Source organism: Malaclemys terrapin, chromosome 10 (genome assembly GCF_027887155.1).
Source record: "Malaclemys terrapin pileata isolate rMalTer1 chromosome 10, rMalTer1.hap1, whole genome shotgun sequence".
NCBI lineage: Eukaryota > Metazoa > Chordata > Testudines > Emydidae > Malaclemys > Malaclemys terrapin.
The window spans coordinates 72,142,945-72,163,262 of record NC_071514.1 but is presented as its reverse complement, the minus strand read 5'-3'; the positions used below and the strand labels follow the sequence as shown (position 1 = coordinate 72,163,262).

At 42.9% G+C, this 20,318-nt stretch overlaps 1 protein-coding gene across 1 annotated transcript; it reads right to left on the bottom strand.

The window, feature by feature from the left end:
• Positions 1-994: 994 nt before the first annotated feature.
• KDELR2 (KDEL endoplasmic reticulum protein retention receptor 2) lies at positions 995-20,042 on the bottom strand. The gene is made up of 5 exons (XM_054041944.1): positions 19,857-20,042; positions 7,544-7,644; positions 5,972-6,130; positions 4,032-4,284; positions 995-2,233 (listed from the first exon to the last, which is right to left on the bottom strand). The coding sequence occupies exons 1-5, from the start codon at positions 19,945-19,947 to the stop codon at positions 2,199-2,201; spliced, it is 639 nt and encodes a 212-aa protein (XP_053897919.1). The 5' UTR covers positions 19,948-20,042; the 3' UTR covers positions 995-2,198.
• Between the last annotated feature and the right edge of the window lie 276 nt (positions 20,043-20,318).

Here is a 20,318-nt window from a genome sequence, read left to right as displayed (position 1 = left end):
ACAGACCTCAGGACAGAGTCTTTCTACTTACAGAAGTGGCCACCTCAGAAAGGGAGATGCCCACATGTGAAATTTATGTTCAATTTATGGGCTACAACTAGGATCAAAACCAGTCTTAACTTCAATGAGAAAAAAAAACAAACCTTTCCCCAAAGGTATGGGTCAGAGACAGCAGGTTTTCAATAGGTATGGAAGACAGGGGAGATGGAAACATTAGGGAACAAATGGGGAACTGGGAACAATATTAAAGGTGGAGAGAAATACACAAAATACGGGCAGAAATAAAAGAAAAGGATGTGGGAAAAGCAAGTCACAAAATTGTTGGATGGGTGTGAGAATATAGAAATGCCTCTAGTAGTTGGACTGGTAGCTGAAAAACAATCTCATTTACATTTGAAGATAGGTGGAATACGGGTGAGGGAAATAAAGGGACCCATACCAGACAAATACAATTTAACTAAATGCAGGTCAAGAATATGAAATCTATCCAGGTACTTATTTGGCACTCATTACTGTAGTATCTGAGCACCTCAATATCATACTGGATTTTATCCTAACACCGCCCCTGTGAGGGAGAAAGTATTATCACCATTTTACAGATGCAGAGCTAAGGCACAGAGTACATTAAGTCACTTATCCAAGTTCATACACAAGGTATAAGGCAAGAACTGAACCCAGCTCTCCTGAATCCCAATACATTATTCAAAACAGTAGACCATTCATACCCCCTTTGTGTTTGATCCACTCATCTTCTCTGTCACATTTCTAAATCCCATCTAGTGCAGCCACAGATTTATTCCCACTTTTAAGATTATTTTCTAAAACATTCATACTAACAGATGTTTCTGTATTTAAAGATAATACATCTATTTTCCCCACAAACACCAGTACATCAACAATGAAATTAATTTAAACAACCGTCTGTTACTACAACTGTTCATCCAGACACAGGATGATACAAAGCCGTAATTTAAGAACAAAGATACAATTTACACCATTTCATAAAATGTTTATTGAGGATGGTAACACAGGATAAATCATGCAACAGCTCAGTAAAAAAGGGAATCATTTAAAGAATATAAAGAATGGTAATTGGTGCTGCTGATTTTCAAACAAGTTTATAAAAATCATACTAATTGTCCAAAAGTGATACATCAAAAACCACTTGAAGCTGAACATGGACATTACTTGTAAAGTATTCATTAAAAAACTGAAGACGTTTAAAATGATCACCTACAGATTACTGCAATTGACAACTATCATGGGTTATTCATCCTTATAGCTGCAACAATATTATTACTAATGAAAGTAGGGCTCTACATCCAAAACAGTTTAACCATCTTTTCCTGAATAAAGAACACAATAGAAATGTTTACCACTAAACCACACAGCCAAGCACCTTACCCTCTCTAACCTGCATTGCCACCAAATACTTTATCACTTGGACTGCCTTCCTAGACAACAGATCAAAGACACAGAGGGCACGCACCCTGGTGGCCACAAGAATGGACTCCCTAACATCCTTTAACAGCCTGTTTTTAAAAGGGAAGGAACCAAAGAGAGAAAACACTAACAAAACATGACTGCCAGCCTTAATGGCACTGACATGTTTTCATAGGAAACTCCCTGTCAGCACATGGCATAGCATACTGGTCACAAGAACTTCACATCAAATATCAGTGGGTTCAGATTTAAGTTGACAGATATAATTCACCTTTTGGAAAAAAAATAAATATAGTGGAATGAAAATTGAAATGAAGGGGAAGAATAATGATTACCATCCATCAGGAAGCACACATGTGTGTGCACTGAAATAAATCAGTAATTTGAAAGAATCCTTGAAAATTAAAAAAAAAAAAAAGTGTTTGTACTTATTTCTGGTCATAAACAACCTCACAAAACCTCACTTTTGGAACTATTCAAATTGAAACTACACACTGAATTTATTAATACAGTATAAGTTTCTTTATGTAAAAAATCTTTATACATAGTAATAAAAAAGATAGAGGCAAGATGCATCAAACAGAAATCCGCTGGTTGTTTTTCCTCTGTTCTTACAGAGCCACTGATGACTATCTGTGCTAAAAAGAGAGTTGTATTTCTGACTTTCTGTCTCAAGCATCTTCGCCTTTGCTTGTAGTAAGGATTGTTCTGTCCAAGCATCCGGAAGGACAGATGCTGGTGATGATTTTTGGCACTTACGCAGGCAAACTGAGCTTCTTTCCTTTTAGTACTAGGAAAAAAAAAAGAGAAAAGTTACTAAATAAATAGATGTATCCATGGACAAATTGTTGAAGTATGTGAAGGAATACAATTTATCAGACAGAATCACTTTTTTGTAAGAAATGCTCTATAATCAGGTCCTCCTAACTCTCATCTCCCCGCCACTAATTCCGTGGGAGAGTACAGTAACTTCTCACTTAACATTGTAGTTATGTTCCTGAAAAATTACTTTAAGCGAATCCAATTTCCCAATAAGAATTAATGTAAATGAGGAGGTTAGGTTCCAGGGAAATTTTTTTCACCAAATATTTACTGGTACATAGTGATGATGATTGTGAAGCTTGGTTGAGGTGGAGGAGTCAGAGGGTGGGATATTTCCAGGGACTGCCTTACTGCTAAATGATGAACTAGCAATTGGCGGAGCACTCAAGGGTTAACTCTCACACTCTACTGTACAAGGCAACAGGAAAGGAGGGAGGGCAGAGACCGAGACACACACCGTGTGTGTGTGTGTGTGTGTGTGTGTGTGTGTGTGTGTGTGTGTGTGTGTGTGTGTGAGTGTGAGTGTGTGAGAGAGAGAGAGAGAGAGAGAGAGAGAGAGATGGATGCGCATTTCCCCTTTAAGTATGAAGAGTGGGTCAGAAGTACACTGCCTTGTTAATTAGATCCGCAAGCTGAGACTGGACTGCAGCTGTAACTGCCTGGAAGCTCCCTGTCGTGTGTCCCCCTTGCTCTATGGAAGATGGGGTAAGTGGGGTGTAGGAGCAGGGGGGATGGGGAGACCCTGACATTAGTCCCCCTCTTCCTCCTCCCCCACAGCAAGCTAGGAGTCTCGGGGAGCAGCTCCAAGGCAGAGGGCAGGAGCAGCACATGGCAGTGGGGGAAGGATAGCTGCAATTGCTAGCCTGCTGGGCAGCTGCTGCACAGGGAACTTAGGGGAGCAGGGAGCTGATAGGGAGCTGTTGGTCCACCCTGGTTCCAACCATACACCAGCTAGCTCCACCAGGCTGCTCTTCCTGCAAGCAATGGACACAGCAGGCGGCTGCCAAACGGCATTAGAAGGGAGCATTGCACAACTTTAAGGGAGCATTGCACAACTTTAAACGAGCATGTTCCCAATGGGACGATTTTAAGTGAGGAGTTACTGTATATGGAAAGAAGAGCCTGTTCCACTCTGTCCCCTGTGTACACATGGAAATTCTTAAATTCTAGCATCATGAATTTTGCCAGGCCAGGGTATGATAACATCAATGAACCAGTAGTGGTGATCTACCATAGTGGGCCTAACCAAAGTAATAAGATTCACAATTATGCAACTTTGGGGTGATAAGATGGGAGGAAATATGAGGAGGGGCAGAACAGCTAACAGATTCTACAGGGCTGAGATCAACATAAAATACACTCAAAGCTTATTTGTCCAGGAGGTGTTCTCCATCTTGAAAGATGCTCCTTCGGACTCGTACTACCAGTTTAAACAGTGTGGAAGAGCTGTGCTGATTTTACAGGGTTCAGGAAGCAGGGATGACATGATTGTTCCCCAAAAAAGGTGCAATGTGAATCCACTGAATTACATTAGTTTTAACTATGTCATAGAGACCCATCAGAACCATGGTTCCACCTGTAGTGGAGACAGGCCCTCAAAAGGCCCAGAACTACCAAAAAAAATATACTGTAATAATTTACACATAATATTAACAAGTTGGTGACCTCAGTACAGACAATCAGTTAGAAAAAAGTCAATTTAACCATGCCTGACACCATGGGGTATTATAATACAACCTGATGCTGCCAGTTACTGTACTACTTACCTTTTGTAACATACAAATAGAAGAAGTCGCAGTAAAGAATGGTCTGGACCACACCAGCAACAACAGCTATGAGATCAAAGAATCCTTCAAAATAGTAGCGCCAAATCCAATTGATTAGGTACAAGGCACGGTACAGACCCAAGAAGAAAAGATAGTGAGTGGTGATGGTCTCTGCTTCCCCAGTTTTACTAATCATAAAAAGCTGGGGGAGGATAGCAACTGATTCAAGGTAGATAGAGAAGGTCCACAAGATCTGAAAGAAAAAAAGGCAAATACATTCAATACCACTAATTTCCCTCCATGCCTATGAGTAAGGAAGATGTTAGGGGGTAAAAATTTAGGTCAAACCAAACAATTTTATGAACATATACAGTAATTTGACAAGTCCTCTTTGTCACAAATCCAGACAAAACCTTCTCCAACCAGGACAAGTAGGAAAACTGCATAAACTTGTTCCTGAGATGAGTCACAGCCAAAGTGACTGTAGACAAGAGAATCTCTGAATCAACTATCTAATGAGCCTGCAGCTGTAGTTTGCGGATGAAGTCAATGCTTCCTAGTATGTGCCTTTGAGTTAAAGATTTGCAGCACCCTGAAATCCATTTAAGAGACTTGATTCTGTGAGATGCTGAGTGTCTCCAAATTGTTGAGGCCACTTTTCATCTCTCTGGATCAGAATTTAAACAAAGAATCTTAGGCTAGTAAATTGCCGGGCTTTGGAGCTATGCTCCGGCTCCGCTCCAGCTCCTGGCAAAAACCTGCAGCTTCACTGCTCCGCGCTCCAGCTCCGCTCCAAAGCAGATGAGTAAGTTCCTCCTATTTTCTTTCACACGCACCCCCAATTAGAGCATGATCCTGCACAAACTGAACCCAGTAGCAAAACTTTCATAGACTTCACTTGTTGCAGGGTCAGGCTCTAATTGTGAAAAAAGTAAAAAAAAGTAGAGAAAAAACCTTCAGTTGACTAGAAGAGAATTCTTATCCATTTACCTTATTAACTGAGGGAAAAAAACTTATCAACCTACAGTTGTTGTGTAATCTCCAAATAAAAATCAGGCAAGAAGGTAAAATTCCATTTTATGCCTAAATGGAAAGAGCGTCCAGCCTCAAGTTTTGCAACATCCATGGAAATCAAAATAATTGAGCATTTTAACACTGGCTGAAAGCTCATGAGTCAACAGAAAAAAAAAAAGAGAGAGATTTAAAAACAAAATGTTGCAATGAAGGACATCAAGACAATATTAAGACACTTTCCTTAATGAAATCTGACAATCCTATGGCCTAGAAAAATTCAGTTTCACTCCAATTAAAATATATACAGGAGGGTATATTTTATACTATAGGGAAGCATTTATTTTCTGTGCTGATAAACGATAAATAAATTTACTGTATTTCTAGTGTGGCTACAATTTCTGTAAATACTCTAGAAGTTTGTAATACAGTATAATGATTCAGAATTTTTGTAATTCTGTTTGGTTTCACCAGATGGCACCAAAATCTCACTGGCTGCCAGTCTGGTAAGCTTGAAAAATGCCCGAAAACATAAGACAAATGATATTGCTGGATTAATATCACAGCCATGAGTGCGAGGTGAACAATATATGCTTCTGTTTGATAAAACAATGAAGTGACCATCCATTGGAGCACTAAATTCAGTCTTTCAAGCGCCATAACCTGTATTCTTTACACAGACTACATTCTGACTGAAGTTCAGCGAGTTTAAAGGTATGTGAGGGGTGCAGGACCACCATATCTGTCATTGGATGTATTTTACAAATGGGCTTTTAGAAATGTCTTTAATGTCCAATACACCCTCAAAATATTTGTTCATACTGAAACATTTCTAAATGTTGAAAGCATATTTTAAATAAAATTACATCATCTTTACATTATTACAGAAAACCAACAAACTTAAAATACCAGAAATAACCTCAACCAACCTCTAGAGGGGAGAAGTCATGATTGACAAGAAACGAGAGTCCACCAACAGGAACCACCAGAAACTCCACTCGGAATGTATCATGGTTTCCATCGTAGGTAGCCTTAAATTTCATGTAGATCAGGTATACAGTGGCATATGAGCAAGCAACGTAGATAAGCTAATAAGAAAAAAAACAGAACACAAATATGATTGTACACCCCCAACAAAAAAAAAATACATGACTGTTTACAAAAAAACCCAAGTTACTATTTGTCTATATGACACTGCAAAAGAATACAAGGAGTGAATGGTGTTTTACTCCTCTTCATAGAGTACTAATTCAAAAGCCAATAACTCTTGGTTCTACATTTTTAATCTAAATAATTATACAAGTTATAACCTGATGGCTTCTGTCATACAGGATGCGAGGCAGTTTCCAATATAACCCTCTATTTTCACATTTCACCTTTAGTTCTACATTTTTCCATACCTTACTTCTGGCTAACAGTGACTAAAGGAAGTTTCAACAAAACTCTTTCAGAAGTTTGAATGAAGAGGATTGGGAGGAAAAATACATTTTCCCTCTTGTAGAAAAATTGTGAAGGGGATACTAAAAAGTGCCAAACATTTAAACTTAAAATTGTACATATGCATAATCCATTACTAGTATGTGCTTTGGGACTTCTGAAAAATATGAAGTTATGAATGGTTGAAAATTACAGTGCAACATGCACATGGATATTAGAAAATTTATGCAGTGATCAGAAACACAGACCTGATCCTCATGCATGCTCTGTCATGTAGCAACAGCATCATGCTTACTCAACAGAGCCGATCTAACACTTTAAAAGCCACACAGCCTGGAGAAAGAGCACATGTCTAGAAGCCCTGAACTGTTGATTTCTATTTCTTTTTTCCTTTTCTATCACTGACTAACCATAATACTGTACACAGTGTGCTTTGTTCCACTGCTTTGTCAGACTCTATGCAGAAAATAATGTTTAAAAAAGGCAAAAATTAAAAGATAAATATATTCAAATATGCCCAAAGTAACGAAACATGACCCCATCAATGTCCAGAGTACACACATCAAAGTGAACATGAAAGTTGAAGAAATATAATCTAGTGGCAGTTAGACTGTTGGACTGGGACAAAAGATTCCGGGAGTGTGTTCCTGGCTCTGCTGTTAATTTCTTGAGCAACCTTGGGCAAGTCAGATTACCTGTTTTTACACACAGTATATGGTTTATCTTACAATGTTGTGATAACTGATGTTCATAAAGCTCTAAATGCCATAATGAAAAGTCCATCTTATTACACAGTTTTTAACAAATTACTAATTTTCTATAGTTGCAGCTTTATTTGATTTAGATGTCATATTTCCTCATATTAAGAGCTTATAGAAGGTTTCTTTGGTGGGAAAGAGTATTTGTATGGAGTGCAAATTTCCATATACGTTGTCTGAAGCTCCTTTGTCCTTTAAGTTACCAATGCAGTAGACCATCACCTACCTACCAGAAGAGGCTTTTGTTAAAGGAATTGTGTGTGCAAAACAATGACTAGCCGTTCTCACTTATGCAGAATACTGTACCTTCATAGATGTGTTATACAATGAAATGAATGCAGAGAAGAGATCCAGATAACGGGTAGTGAAGACCAGAGCAAAGAGAAGCTGGCTTTTCCCAGAAATACCTAAAGCAATAAATGAAATAATTATTATATATAACAAAGGACAATGTTTGCTGCTAAAGGTGTAGAAGTGCAGGATTGGATTTCCCTGCACAATGAGGATAGAGACTGACTTCTCAGAACTAAGAGAAGCACCAACAATGTCATGAGTTTGTGCAGGTTAGTGATATCAAACTAAGGTGCACTGGCATCACTAAACTATGCAGTGGAAAAGGTGCCAGCATGATACAAGATTTAGTTAAAGTTATTAGAAGCCATACAGTTTGCAGATCATACTTTTGGAGGTTACGCCATCTGTTTAGTATCACCACTAGTGGTTTCTATATAGCAGAGCTCAGTTATATTAGTGAGAATTAGCTTTGTATTGTAACCCATGTTGTCACATGCCCCTATACATTAGCTACATACTGGACAGCTCCAAAGATGCAAGGATAGTGCATGTAAACAAGAGATACTGCATATTCCAGGGATAAGAGGAGCACACAAACACCAGTTGCTTAGTGACTTGAAAGGAATTAAAGCTATTTTAACAGTGAATGTGGCAAACTACTCTTACAGTTCAATTGCTGCACATGATTAGGCAAATATATTTTATATAGAATAGTCAGAAAGTGTGCTTATTAGTTGCTATAAAAGTTAAAACCTGTCACTGCAAATCTTTACTCCTCTTTATTAAGGTCCATGGAATTAATTTCCTAGTAATGGCTTTTAGGATCAGGTCCTTAAAAAATACAGAGAAAGTTCAACCATGACGCTCTCCATGCAGAGAGGGAAATGCTTTGAGTAAAATTTCCCGCAAATAAAACAATGCTTTGCACTTAAATGAACTGTATTTATACAAAAAGTCCATATTACTTGAATAGCTTAATTGTAATATTTTGTTAATTAGCTATTTTATTACAACTTTCATATGTAATAAACATTTATTTGGGAAGCTTAATACATTCTCTCTAGTATCAACCAACTGCCAATAATCTAAATCTTAGCATAATAAAGTAAAACCTGTAAAAGCTTAAAATCTTCAGTTATGCAAATAGACAAACACTATATAGTTTTTGTTGATATCTTTTCTAAGTTGGAATTTTGCAATCTCACTTTCCAAAAAATGAAATTTATGGTTTAAGCCCCCACTCACCATTAGCCACAGCTGAATGGAGTTCTCAAGTCGTGAAAATGGGCATTTAGAATATTTTGAATATAAAAGTAAATCCATTTATTTGGCCCCTGAAGTCCAGACCTGCCAATTATACCTGGCATCAGGCCAGGTACAGAACCTACTGTAGACTTGAATCAGCCTACTGTGAAAAGTCAAGATTTGCAACAAACAAAACAACCAACCAACCCAAAATAACCCCCTCCAAACCGTTGTAGATAAAAAAAAATAATAATAATAATCTTTCTAAAATGGCAATTTTTGGAGAAAATATGGACTTGTCTTTCCCATACAAGTTGGCTACAGCCTCTAGTAAGGTTCAGTGATGAATGTGAAGTCAGAGCAGCTGGTCCCATGGAAGGTATTGATTCCAGGACCTACCAGATGGAAAAAGGTCAATTTTATATTTAAAATGTGCATAATGCCCCTCTTACCCTGCTCATTTAGGGTATACATCATGTAGTTTGACAGCCCTTGCAATTGCAGGTTATCTTTAACACTTGGGAAGGGATATTGCAGAAGAACAAATCAATTTCATGAGTTAATTTGCAGAGCAAGCAATCTAACTTGAAGTGGATTACAGAAAACAATCTGTACATGACAGTTTTACTCCTGGGGAAATTCTGTGCCAAAAAATTAAAAATTCTGCAAAGTTCTGCATATTTATTTGTCAAAATAACACAATATAATCATGCCAGTTTAAATTATTTTGGCAATTTATTTCAAAATACCTGCCAGCAAGTATGTTTGTAACAATGTAGACAGGGGAAAAAAAGATTTTTTTTTTTTTTTTTTTTGGACAAATAGATTCCTTACTAGGCATATTAATACAGAACTCTAAGTAATTCATTTAAACTACAATATAGAAACGTACTTTCCACACCCCTCAGAAGCAGTGCAAAGGCCTGGGGAAGTCAGGGGTACTGGAGGAATTGAGGGAGAGGGAAAGAGCCTGGGAGGGAAGCAGGAGGGTTGTTGAATGTGGGTGGGAGAAGTATGCAACAGTTTTTTTGGGGGGCGGGGTTGCGGGGGAATTGTTAGGGAGTTGGGGAGTATCCCCCATGCAGACCCTGGTTGACCTCTAGCCCCTCCCATTCGGTTATGCGCATCTTCCCCTGTCCCCATGTGTCCCAGCACCCTGTACCCCCATTCCCTTCTGACCCTGAAGCCCTCTACCCCCTGCACCCCCACAGCCTCCCTCCCCGTCCCCATGTGACCCTGCAGCCCTCCTCCCTTTAGCCCCTGGCTCTATACTGTCACCCCATTAGCTCCTTAGCCCATGCTAATCTATCCCCCACCACTAACCCTTCTGAACCCCAGACTATGACCTCCCAGCAACCCCATGTGCCACACTTTGTCCATCCCCTGCCTTCTCACCTGTCCCCACGGTGAGGAATGCAGCCTCTTCCCCCTCCCTCTCTGCTGGCTGCCCTCTCTTCTGGAGCCACAGCAGCCCCTGGTAGGTGGAAGTGTAACTGCAGTGCCTCTCCAGCAGAATCTATATTCTGCAGAGGAAAAAAAAAATCTGCAGAGGACATGAATTCTGTGCGTGCGCAGTGGCGTAGAATTCCCCCAGGAGTATAGTTCATGGAGGCACATTATTTAGCATCTTATATTGACTTCCATGTCATAAAAAGGAAATTTATAATGATATTAAATAAAGTCAGCAGAAACATCCTGTATGGAGTTCAACACAAAGAGATTCCTAGTAATTATTTCTGAGTTGCTGTTTGGTGTGATAAATATTGTTCTGAAGCCCTAATTCAAAAGCTTAAATAAGCAGTTTGTCTATCCAAAATCTGGATTGTTTTTCTGCCGAAGCGCTAATGAACAGTACTACCTGAGTTAATTTGCTCTCCCCTTGAATTCCTTCCTCTAACTTAATCTAACACATTACCAGAACAATTTAAGGCAGGTGTTCTCAAACACTGATAGTGTTATTCACTTCTCATATACAGAAATTGTCTTGTGGTCTCCCCTTCCCTATCACAAACCACCTCCTCCTTGAGGCTTTAATCCCCATTTCCTCTCCTTCTCTTAGGAATCAGTGGCTCAGAATAGAGGTACACAGGCTGTCTCCCCCTCATTTCCAGCTGCTTTTTCAGGCCTTCAAGCTCTTCTTGGAACACAGACCTTGGACACACACAGAAGCAGACGGAAGAGAGGAATCAGCACTATGACTTGCCAGCTCTCCGTGGTCCATAAACTACAGTTTGGGAATCACTCATTTGGGGGCTTTTTGGTTAACTATTTCTAATTTTCTCCTTACTTTGGGGTCACACAGTTAAACCATCTGTCGGTTTGCTCACACCCTTCCTTAACGTCTGAAAAAATCATAGGGTGCATGCATATTTGGTGTTAAGTTACAAACTGCTCAAATAAACAAGCTTTGTAAGTGATAGCATAAAGCCCTCAAGATGACAGTTGGGTATTCAACAGTGACTGTTGAAGTATTATCTGTTACCATTATAATGGGTGATGTGCTTCTGGAATGGCCTTACAAACAAATTTGAGTAAGCTGATGTTTTAGAATTCTTAGACTATAACAAACACTGATATGACAAACTCCCACAGGAAAAATCATAGAATCATAGAAATGTAGGGCTGGAAGGGACCTTGAGAAGTCATGTCCAACCCCCTGTGCTGAGGGAGGATTAAATAAACTTAAACCATGCCTCACAGGTGTTTGTCTACCGTGTTCTTAAAAATCTCCAACAATGGGGATTCCACAACTTCCCTTGGAAGCCTTTTCCAGGTCCTAACTACCCTTATAGTTAGAAAGTTTTTCCCAATAGCTAACCTATATCTCCTTTGCTGCAGATTAAGCTCATTATTTCTTGTCCTACCTTCAGTGGACATGGAGAACAATTGATCACCATCTTCTTTATAACAGCCCTTAACATATTAAAAGACTATTATCAGGTCCCCGCTCAGTCTTCTTTTCTCAAGACTAAACATGCCTAGGTTTTTTTTAACCTTTCCTCACAGGTCACATTTTCTGAACGATTTGTCATTTTTGGTTCTCTCCTCTGGACTCTCTCCAATTTGTCCACATCTTTCCTAAAGTGTGGTGCCCAGAACTGGCCACAGTACTCCAGCTGAAGCCTCACCACTGCTGAGTAGAGCAGGACAATTACCTCCCATTTCTTATATAGGACAGTCCTGTTAATACACCCGAGAATGATACTGTACTTTTTTTTTTGCAATTGTATCACATTAGTGATTCATATTAAGTTTATAATCCATTATGAGCTTCAGATCCTTGTCAACAGTACTACCATGTAGCTAGTTGTTCCTCATTTTGTAGTTATTTATTTTTTCTTTCTAGGAGAAGTACTTTGCACTTGTCTTTATTCAATCTCATCTTGTTGAATTTGACCAGTTCAACAATTTGTCAGGGTCATTTTGAATTCTAATCCTGTCCTTCAAAAAGCTTGCAATCCCTCTCATCTTGGTGTCACCTGCAAATTCTATAAGCACACCCACCACTCCAATATCCGAGTCATTAATGAAAATACTGACTAGTACCAGACCCAAGACTGATTCCTGCAGGACCCCACGAGGTACACGCTCCGTGTTTGACAGCAAACCACTTAAAACTACTTTTTCAGTACAGTCTTTCTACCAGTTGTGCACTCACCTTATAGTAATTTCATTTAGACAGCATCTCCCTAGTTTGCTTATAAGCATGTCATGTGGGACTGTGTCAAAAACCTTACTAAAATCAAGATATAGCACATCTACTGCTTCCCCCACTAGGCCAGTAACCCTGTCAAAGAAGGAAATTTTGCTTTGGTTTGGCATGACTTGTTCTTGACAAATCCATGCTGGCTATGCCTTATAGCCCTATTAATCTCTAGGTGCGTAAAAACTGATTGTTTAATAATTTTTTCCATCATCTTTGAAGTATCAAAGTCAGGCTGATTGGTCTATAATTCCCTGTGTGCTCTAATTCCCCCTTTTTAAAGATAGGTACTATGTTTGCCCTTCTCCAGGCCTCTGGGACCTTACCAGTCCTCCAAGAGTTCTTAAAGATAACTGCTAACAATTCCAAGATTGCTTCAGCTCATTCCTTAAGTATAGGGTGACCTGATGTCCCATTTTAAAGGGACAGTCCCATATTTAAGCCCTCCTGCAGGTGTCCTGACTTTTTCTTAAAAACGGGCAAATTGTCCCGTATTTTATGCCCCCCCCCCCCCAATCAGTATTGGCGGGTCCGGCTGCTGACTGGATCCCTGCTCACCAGCCACCTGCCCACCAGCAGTGAGTGAGGGGGTCCAGTGGCTGACAATGGGGGTAGGTGTGCAAGGCTGGTGGCAGGGTGAAGATGCAGCTTGTGGGGCCAGCCGCTCCCTCTGCTGGTCCATCAGCACAGCCCCCACTGTGTGCTGGCTCTCAGCCAGCAGGGCCGGGCCCGGCCCCCTGGCCCATTTCCGGCCAGCACTGGCTGTGTGCTGTGAGGACTGTGTGTATGGGCAGGCGCCAGGCAGCAGCCAGTTATGTGTTTCCTCTGCTGCTCACCCATCAGCCCTTTATGTGCTCCCCCTCTTTCTATCCTCTCCCTGATTTTCCCCTTCATCCCACCCCCCAGTCCCGTGGCTCCCCCATATCTCCCCCGGTGGGACGCATCTCGCTTCCAGCACTAAGAAGAACAGTAAGATCTTACAGATCTTGGGAGACAGACCTGTCCTCGCTTACAGACAACCCCCCAACCTAAAGCAAATACTCACCAGCAACCACACATCACTGAACAAAACCACTAACCCAGGAACCTATCCTTGTAACAAACCCCGATGCCAACTCTGTCCACATATCTATTCAAGTGACATCATCATAGGACCTAATCACATCAGCCATACCATCAGGGGCTCGTTCACCTGCACATCTACCAATGTGATATATGCCATCATGCGCCAACAATGCCCCTCTGCCATGTACATTGGTCAAACCGGACAGTCTCTACGCAAAAGAATTAATGGACACAAATCTGACATCAGGAATCAAAATACTCAAAAACCAGTGGGAGAACACTTTAACCTGTCTGGTCATTCAGTGACAGACCTGCGGGTGGCTATATTACAACAGAAAAACTTCAAAAACAAACTCCAACAAGAGACTGCTGAGCTGGAATTGATATGCAAACTAGACACAATCAACTCAGGATTGAATAAGGACTGGGAATGGCTGAGCCATTACAAACATTGAATCTATCTCCCCTTGTAAGTACTCTCACACTTCTTATCAAACTGTCTGTACTGGGCTAGCTTGATTATCACTTCAAAAGGTTTTTTTCTCTTACTGAATTGGCCTCTCAGAGTTAGTAAGACAACTCCCACCTGTTTATGCTCTCTGTATGTGTGTATATATATCTCCTCAATATATGTTCCATTCTATATGCATCCGAAGAAGTGGGCTGTAGTCCACGAAAGCTTATGCTCTAATAAATTTGTTAGTCTCTAAGGTGCCACAAGTACTCCTGTTCTTCTTTTTGCGGATACAGACTAACACGGCTGTTACTCTGAAACCTGCTTCCAGCACTGTGCGGAGAACCAGCCCTGGTCGGAGCACTCAGCTCACCAATAGTCTGGCCAGCAGGCTCCTTCCTTTCCCTACCACCTCTGGCTGGGCTGGCACCTCAGGAAAGCCCAAAACTCTCTGGCCTGGGGCACTGGCCAGGAGGAGCCAAGCCCTGCATGTGCCAAAGCCCTGTGCAGCGCTGGCATGGGGAAGCCTCTCCACCACTCAGCTAAGCTCTGGTGTGGTGGTGGAAGGAGGAAGTGATTTCCAGCCTGTTTGCATCCCAACCCTGCAAGCTCCACAGCAGCCCTCCGGGAAGGGGCTTAGCACCCTCTTCAGCCACCCCCCTTGGGTCCTGCCCCTAGGGAGTGCAGGGCTGCTCCGCCCCCTAGGCACCCTTCCCTGGCGATCCAACTCTCTGACCAGGTTCGCTGAAGCCCCTGTAGTCAGGTTCCCTGGGTCCTGGTGCACAATGCATCCTTAAGGCTTAACCCCTTCCTCCCCACACTGTAGCTGGGGGACAGGAGGCGGCTGGGTTATGTTGGTGGCCAGCAACAGCCTGAAGGTGTTAGCTGCCTTTCGACACTGTGCAGGCAGGAAGGGACAAGCTGCTTCCAACCACAGGGATGAGATGAGCTCTGCAAAGACATGGGCCAGGTCATCCTTTCCCCCAGTCCCCTTCTCCTGCGGCTGGAGGCAGCTCCTCTCCCTTCCCTCCCGCACAGTGCCGAAAGGCTACTGCTGGCTACATTCTGGTGTGAACCCTGACAGAAATGGGGAGGGGGGTGTGGGGGGGGGGACAGGTGACCCTCCATGCCCCCCCACTCCATGTGTTGCTTTGGGAAGACACAGTGCCCGGTACCAGGAGAGGTGGGTCCATCCTGGGGGCCCAGCCAGGCATGGAAGGCAGAGAGCACCAGGAAGGGAGGGTTTGGGTCGGTCGGTCGCACGCACGCACACACACCCCCCCCCGTGTGAGAGAGGTGTACAAGCGTGTGTGTGTCACCCCTCCTAATGTGAATCTTAAAGCCTTAAAGATAAGAAGGTAAATAAAAAGAATCCAACTAAGCAGTATTTCTTTTTAACAGGCTCAGTCAACTTGATGTTAATTTAAACATTTGTACTGCATCGTTCTGATTGATTGCCGTTGAACTTGCTTGAATATGAGTAATTTTACTAGGTGCCCCGTATTCAGCATAGGGAAATATGGTCACCCTACGTAAGTATTCTAGGATGAATTTAGTCAGCCCCTGCCTTTAACATACCTAAACTTTCTTGACCTTGGTCTTTCCCTATTTCGGTTTGTATTCCTTCCCCTTTGTTGTTTAATATTAACTGTGTTGAGTATCTGGCCAGTAAACAGAGGACCTACACTTTCCTTCATCTTTCTTTTGCTCATAATTTATTTACAGAACTTATTACCTTTTATGTCCCTTACTAGGTGTAACTCATTTTGTATCTTAGATTTTCTCATTTTGGCTGTACATCCTTTTGCTTTTCTTTTGTACTCATCCTTGCAATTTGTCCATGTTTCAACTTTTTGTAGGATTCCTTTCGATTTTCAGGTCATTAAAGAGCTCCTGATGGAGCCATATTGGCCTCTTCCTATCTTTCCTTCACATTGGGATAGTTTGCAATTGAGCCTTCAATACTGTCTCCTTGCAAAACTGCCAGCTCTCTTGAACTCCTTTTTCCCTTAGATTTTCTTCCCACATGACCTTACTTACCAGTTCTCTGAGTTTGTTAAAATCTGCTTTTTTGAAGTCCATTGTCCTTATTCTAGTGCTCTCATTCCTTCCTTTCCTTAGGGTACATCTACACTACAGGGGGGAGTCGATTTAAGATACGCAAATTCAGCTACGTGAATAGCGTAGCTGAATTCGACGTATCACAGCCGACTTACCCCGCTGCGAGGACGGCGGCAAAATCGACTTCTGCGGCTTTCTGTCGGCGGCGCTTACTCCCACCTCCGCTGGTGGAGTAAGAGCGCCGATTCGGGGATCGATTGTCGCGTCCCGTTGGGACGCGATAAATCGATCCCCGAGAGGTCGATTTCTACCCGCCGATTCAGGCGGGTAGTGTAGACCTAGCCTCAGAATCATCAAATCTATCATTACATGATCACTTGCACCCAAATGAACCGCAGAAGGGATGAGCCTCTGAAGAAAAGCCCACAGTGAATTTATTCTCACTCATTGTTGTTAGGGCTCAGAGGCTAGAGCCCTGAGAGAAAAGAAAAGGATTTGAACTCCTTCCCCCTAGTTCCACCTGACTTTTCTTTAAGAAAATAAACCCTGGTAAATTTATCTCCATCTCATAAAGAGGAATAGATAAGAGCATAAAGCAGATTTTTCCTACTAAAAGAGCTAAGGAAAAGTTAATTAATTTCCTTTTAGAAGGGCATTCTGGGAGTGGAAGGAGTCTGGGGCCCTATATAACACAAGCTATTCCACTTCTTGGTGCTAGAAAAGCAGCCCCCAGGAGAGATGTTACAATTCTATAACTTACTGGAGACAGAGGTAAAGGTTTGTTTGTTTCCAAAAACCTACTAACTCTGGAGAAAATGACTTTGGGGAACAGATAGCATTTTGATCATTAAGCACCTTTGGGGGAGGGGAGAAGGGACTAAACTCTATTTTATATTGTATGTTTGCTGATATAATAAGTACCTCAGTATTCCAAAAAGATCACATGAGAAGTCTTGTGAAGCAGGGAACTGAACCAGGATCTTCTGAATCTCAGGTTAGCACTTTAACCACTCAAGCAATAGAAAATATAACCTTTCATCTTAGTCACTGGTTTCAATATAGCCCTTCTTCAATATCTCATATGCCAGGGTTGGAAGTCTTTTTAAACTCCCAAACCACAAGCCTTTCTTTGCATTTGTTTCTTGACATGGGGCCCAGTACTCCAAAACTCTTATTTGTATGACTCACATCAAGAAGGATTTTTAGAATTGGGCTCTTTGACTGTAAACTCTATTGGCAAGGATTATGTTTTAAACAACATTAATCTGTAGGGCCCCTTATAAATAGTTCTGAACTGCTATTGTATCTACATCCTAAATTCACTGCTAGATAGTCTAATTAAGTTTGTTACAATATATAAGTAACTTGGTTTTCTAACTCAAAATTGGTAACTTTAAAAAACAGTTTCCCCAAACTACCAAATTAATAGTGACTGTAGCTGACACAAGATATCAGTCTTTCCATATTCTTCACCTTTCCACATCTAGCTTACCTGCACAGAGTATTAGACATTTCAATGTGGTAAGTGTGGCTTAATTGCTTCACAACATACTACCTCTATATACCATCCATTTTATCTCCCCATCCTCAGGCCTCTTGGGACTCTTAATTTACAATAACTCTCTATTTGTACTTTGTTAACCCACCACCTTAGCCATTCCTGCTTCACTATAAAATTAGTATGTAGGCAATGCTTCATGCCAACAAGTGACAGCAAGGACTAGTTACAGGAATACTTGCTCTCACTGATGCCCAAAAGAAGCTCCAGTTGAAGGCCAGGCTGTAGGAGAATTGGTATTACAGATAGCTGCTGGGTGGGCAGATTATTTAACACACACATATGGAGCACCTAGATTGAATTACTGGAGCAGCAGTAGTTCTAGCGTTCTGGAACAATGTACAATGGTAGAAAACTGCTTCCAAAGCTATTTCCAGATAGCTCTACTGTTCACTGAGTGAAATAGTAGAAGCCCAATCACTTTTCTCTATGGATACAGATTCCATTGTGATAATTTAGTCTGCCCTCCTGTATAATTGTCCCCAAAAGGATTCCTAAAGCATATTTTTAGAAAAACATCCAATCTTGATTAAAAAAAACTTTAAGTGATGGGGAATCCATCATGAGCCTGAGCAATTTTTTTTAAACCACCATCCAGGGGATCCCTCCACACACTGGGGTTTCCCCTACTTAAACACACACCAGTCCAGGGAAGCTCCACTCTGTAGCAGAGAGTTAAAACTATGACTAGGCAAAGCACTAATAAATGTACAATAGGAAGCAAGCCTTCCCCCGATGCAGTGACAGTGAATTTACACAGCTAAATTACAGACCCATGAGAATAGTGGTTCTGAAAAGCTGACACCGTACAGCCAGAATTCAACATCATCCCTCTTCCTAGCAGCCCAATCCACCACACCTTCAGTTAGCTGCCACGTCAGACTAGGCCAGGGATCCCAATTGAGAGCCTATTCTCAAGCCCGGATTCAGTCATTCGCTTCCAATTTTGTATTGCAGTTGGCAATATAAGTGAGAAGCCGCTCAACCCCCCCGAATCTAATAGGATGGCAACGTAACGCCTTTTGAAAAAGGCATTAAGAATGCAAATTAGTGTGATTAGATATAGAATAGGAAGACAGCAAGAGAAACTTCAGGATTTGCAAACTGCAATGTCAGCTACTCCAAACATCTGCACCACAGCCTGCCCGTTACAAATTAGATCTGTGTTTAAAGAAGGAAAGTATACAGAGAGGGGAAAATTTAGGCTGGAAACTGCCAGAGAATGAGCACAGCTCACTTAAAATTAAGAAATTAATCTTATTTCTGCAACTCTGATGGAGTTGTGCAAAGTGACGCTTGCCTGCCTTCCAGGAGACTCGTTCCTTCCCTCCTCCAAACCATCTCCCCATTCATTCGCTTTGCGCCGGGCAGTTACATAAGGAATGAGCTGCACAACTGTAGGATGGAGGAAAGTACTAGTGCTTTCTGCAGCGCGTCAGGGACTGAAGCATGAATAACTGCAACTGCTTAAAGCCACTAAATCTGTAACGTGATCAGAGCTGTCACACGAGGAGGCAATGGAAGCGCATCGCCTTTATTTAGAGCTACCCCAGCCCCGGGGTGTTTTTCGGGGGCGAAAGGGCAAGGACGAGTCTCCCTGATTCACATCTACCCAAGCCTCCCACATTTGGGAAGGGGAAGTCTTCATGTTGTCTACACGCGGGACAGCTCTTCAGAGAAAACTCCCCCCTTCTCCCCGCTGCTAGGGATTTTGTGAGTACCCCATGAAGACCTGACAGTTCTCTCTCTCCAGCAGCTGGAGCAGCCAAATATGTCCCCCACAAAGAAATCCCTCTCTCCCATCCCCAGCAAAGACACCGCTCCCCACCTCAGTGCCCCGGGGGGCGGAAGGGAGGAAACCCCCTCGCCGCCCTATCCCCTGGCAACTGAGGCAACTCCTGGGGTGGGGTGCCCCACACCTGGAGGGGAGGGCAGAGGCCTCTGTGGAAAAGCAGGTTTCCCCACAGAAGGGGCTGAGATGAGACCGCGAGATCGATCCACTCTCTCCCCCCCACACACACCCGGGTCGGTCTAGTTCCCTCCGTCCCCCTCCCCGCATCGGAGGATCAGGCCCCGCTCCCCCGCGTCGGGTCAGTCCGGTCCTCCCAGGGAACATCAGGCTCCGCTCCCTCGGGTGGATCAGTCCCCGCTCCCGCGGGTCGGCTCTGGTCAGTCCGGTCCGCCCAGGAAGGATCAGGCCCCGCTCCCCCAAGTCCGCGCGCTCCCCCCGGGCACGCACCGGCGCAGGAGCGGGTCTTCCAGATCTTGAGCAGCAGGATGATGATGGCCGCCAGATGGGACAGGTCCCCGGTGAGGCGGAAGATGTTCATGGCGGAGGCAGGGGAGCCCGGAGCCGGGGACTGAAGATGGCGAGAGCTCAACGGGCACCGAGCGACGTGGCCCGGAGACGTGGCCAGACAGCCAGCGCACCCAATGCACCCTGGGAAACCGGAGCGGGAGGCCCCGCCCCCACCGCAAGGGACACGCCCCCTCCTCTTCCCTCCCCCCGCCTCGGGGCTGAGCGCGCTCGCACGCCCCCGAGTCCCCAGGCCCGTTTGGCACGCGCGGGGGGGGGGCGCGGCGCGAGCAGCAGATACGGCCCCCCTCGGCTGCCTGTTAGTGTGGCCCCTCCAGACAAGTCACTCAGTGCTCGGCCAGAGCTGCTGCTGGGCTTACGGAGCCGGGTGCACGAGTTAACCCA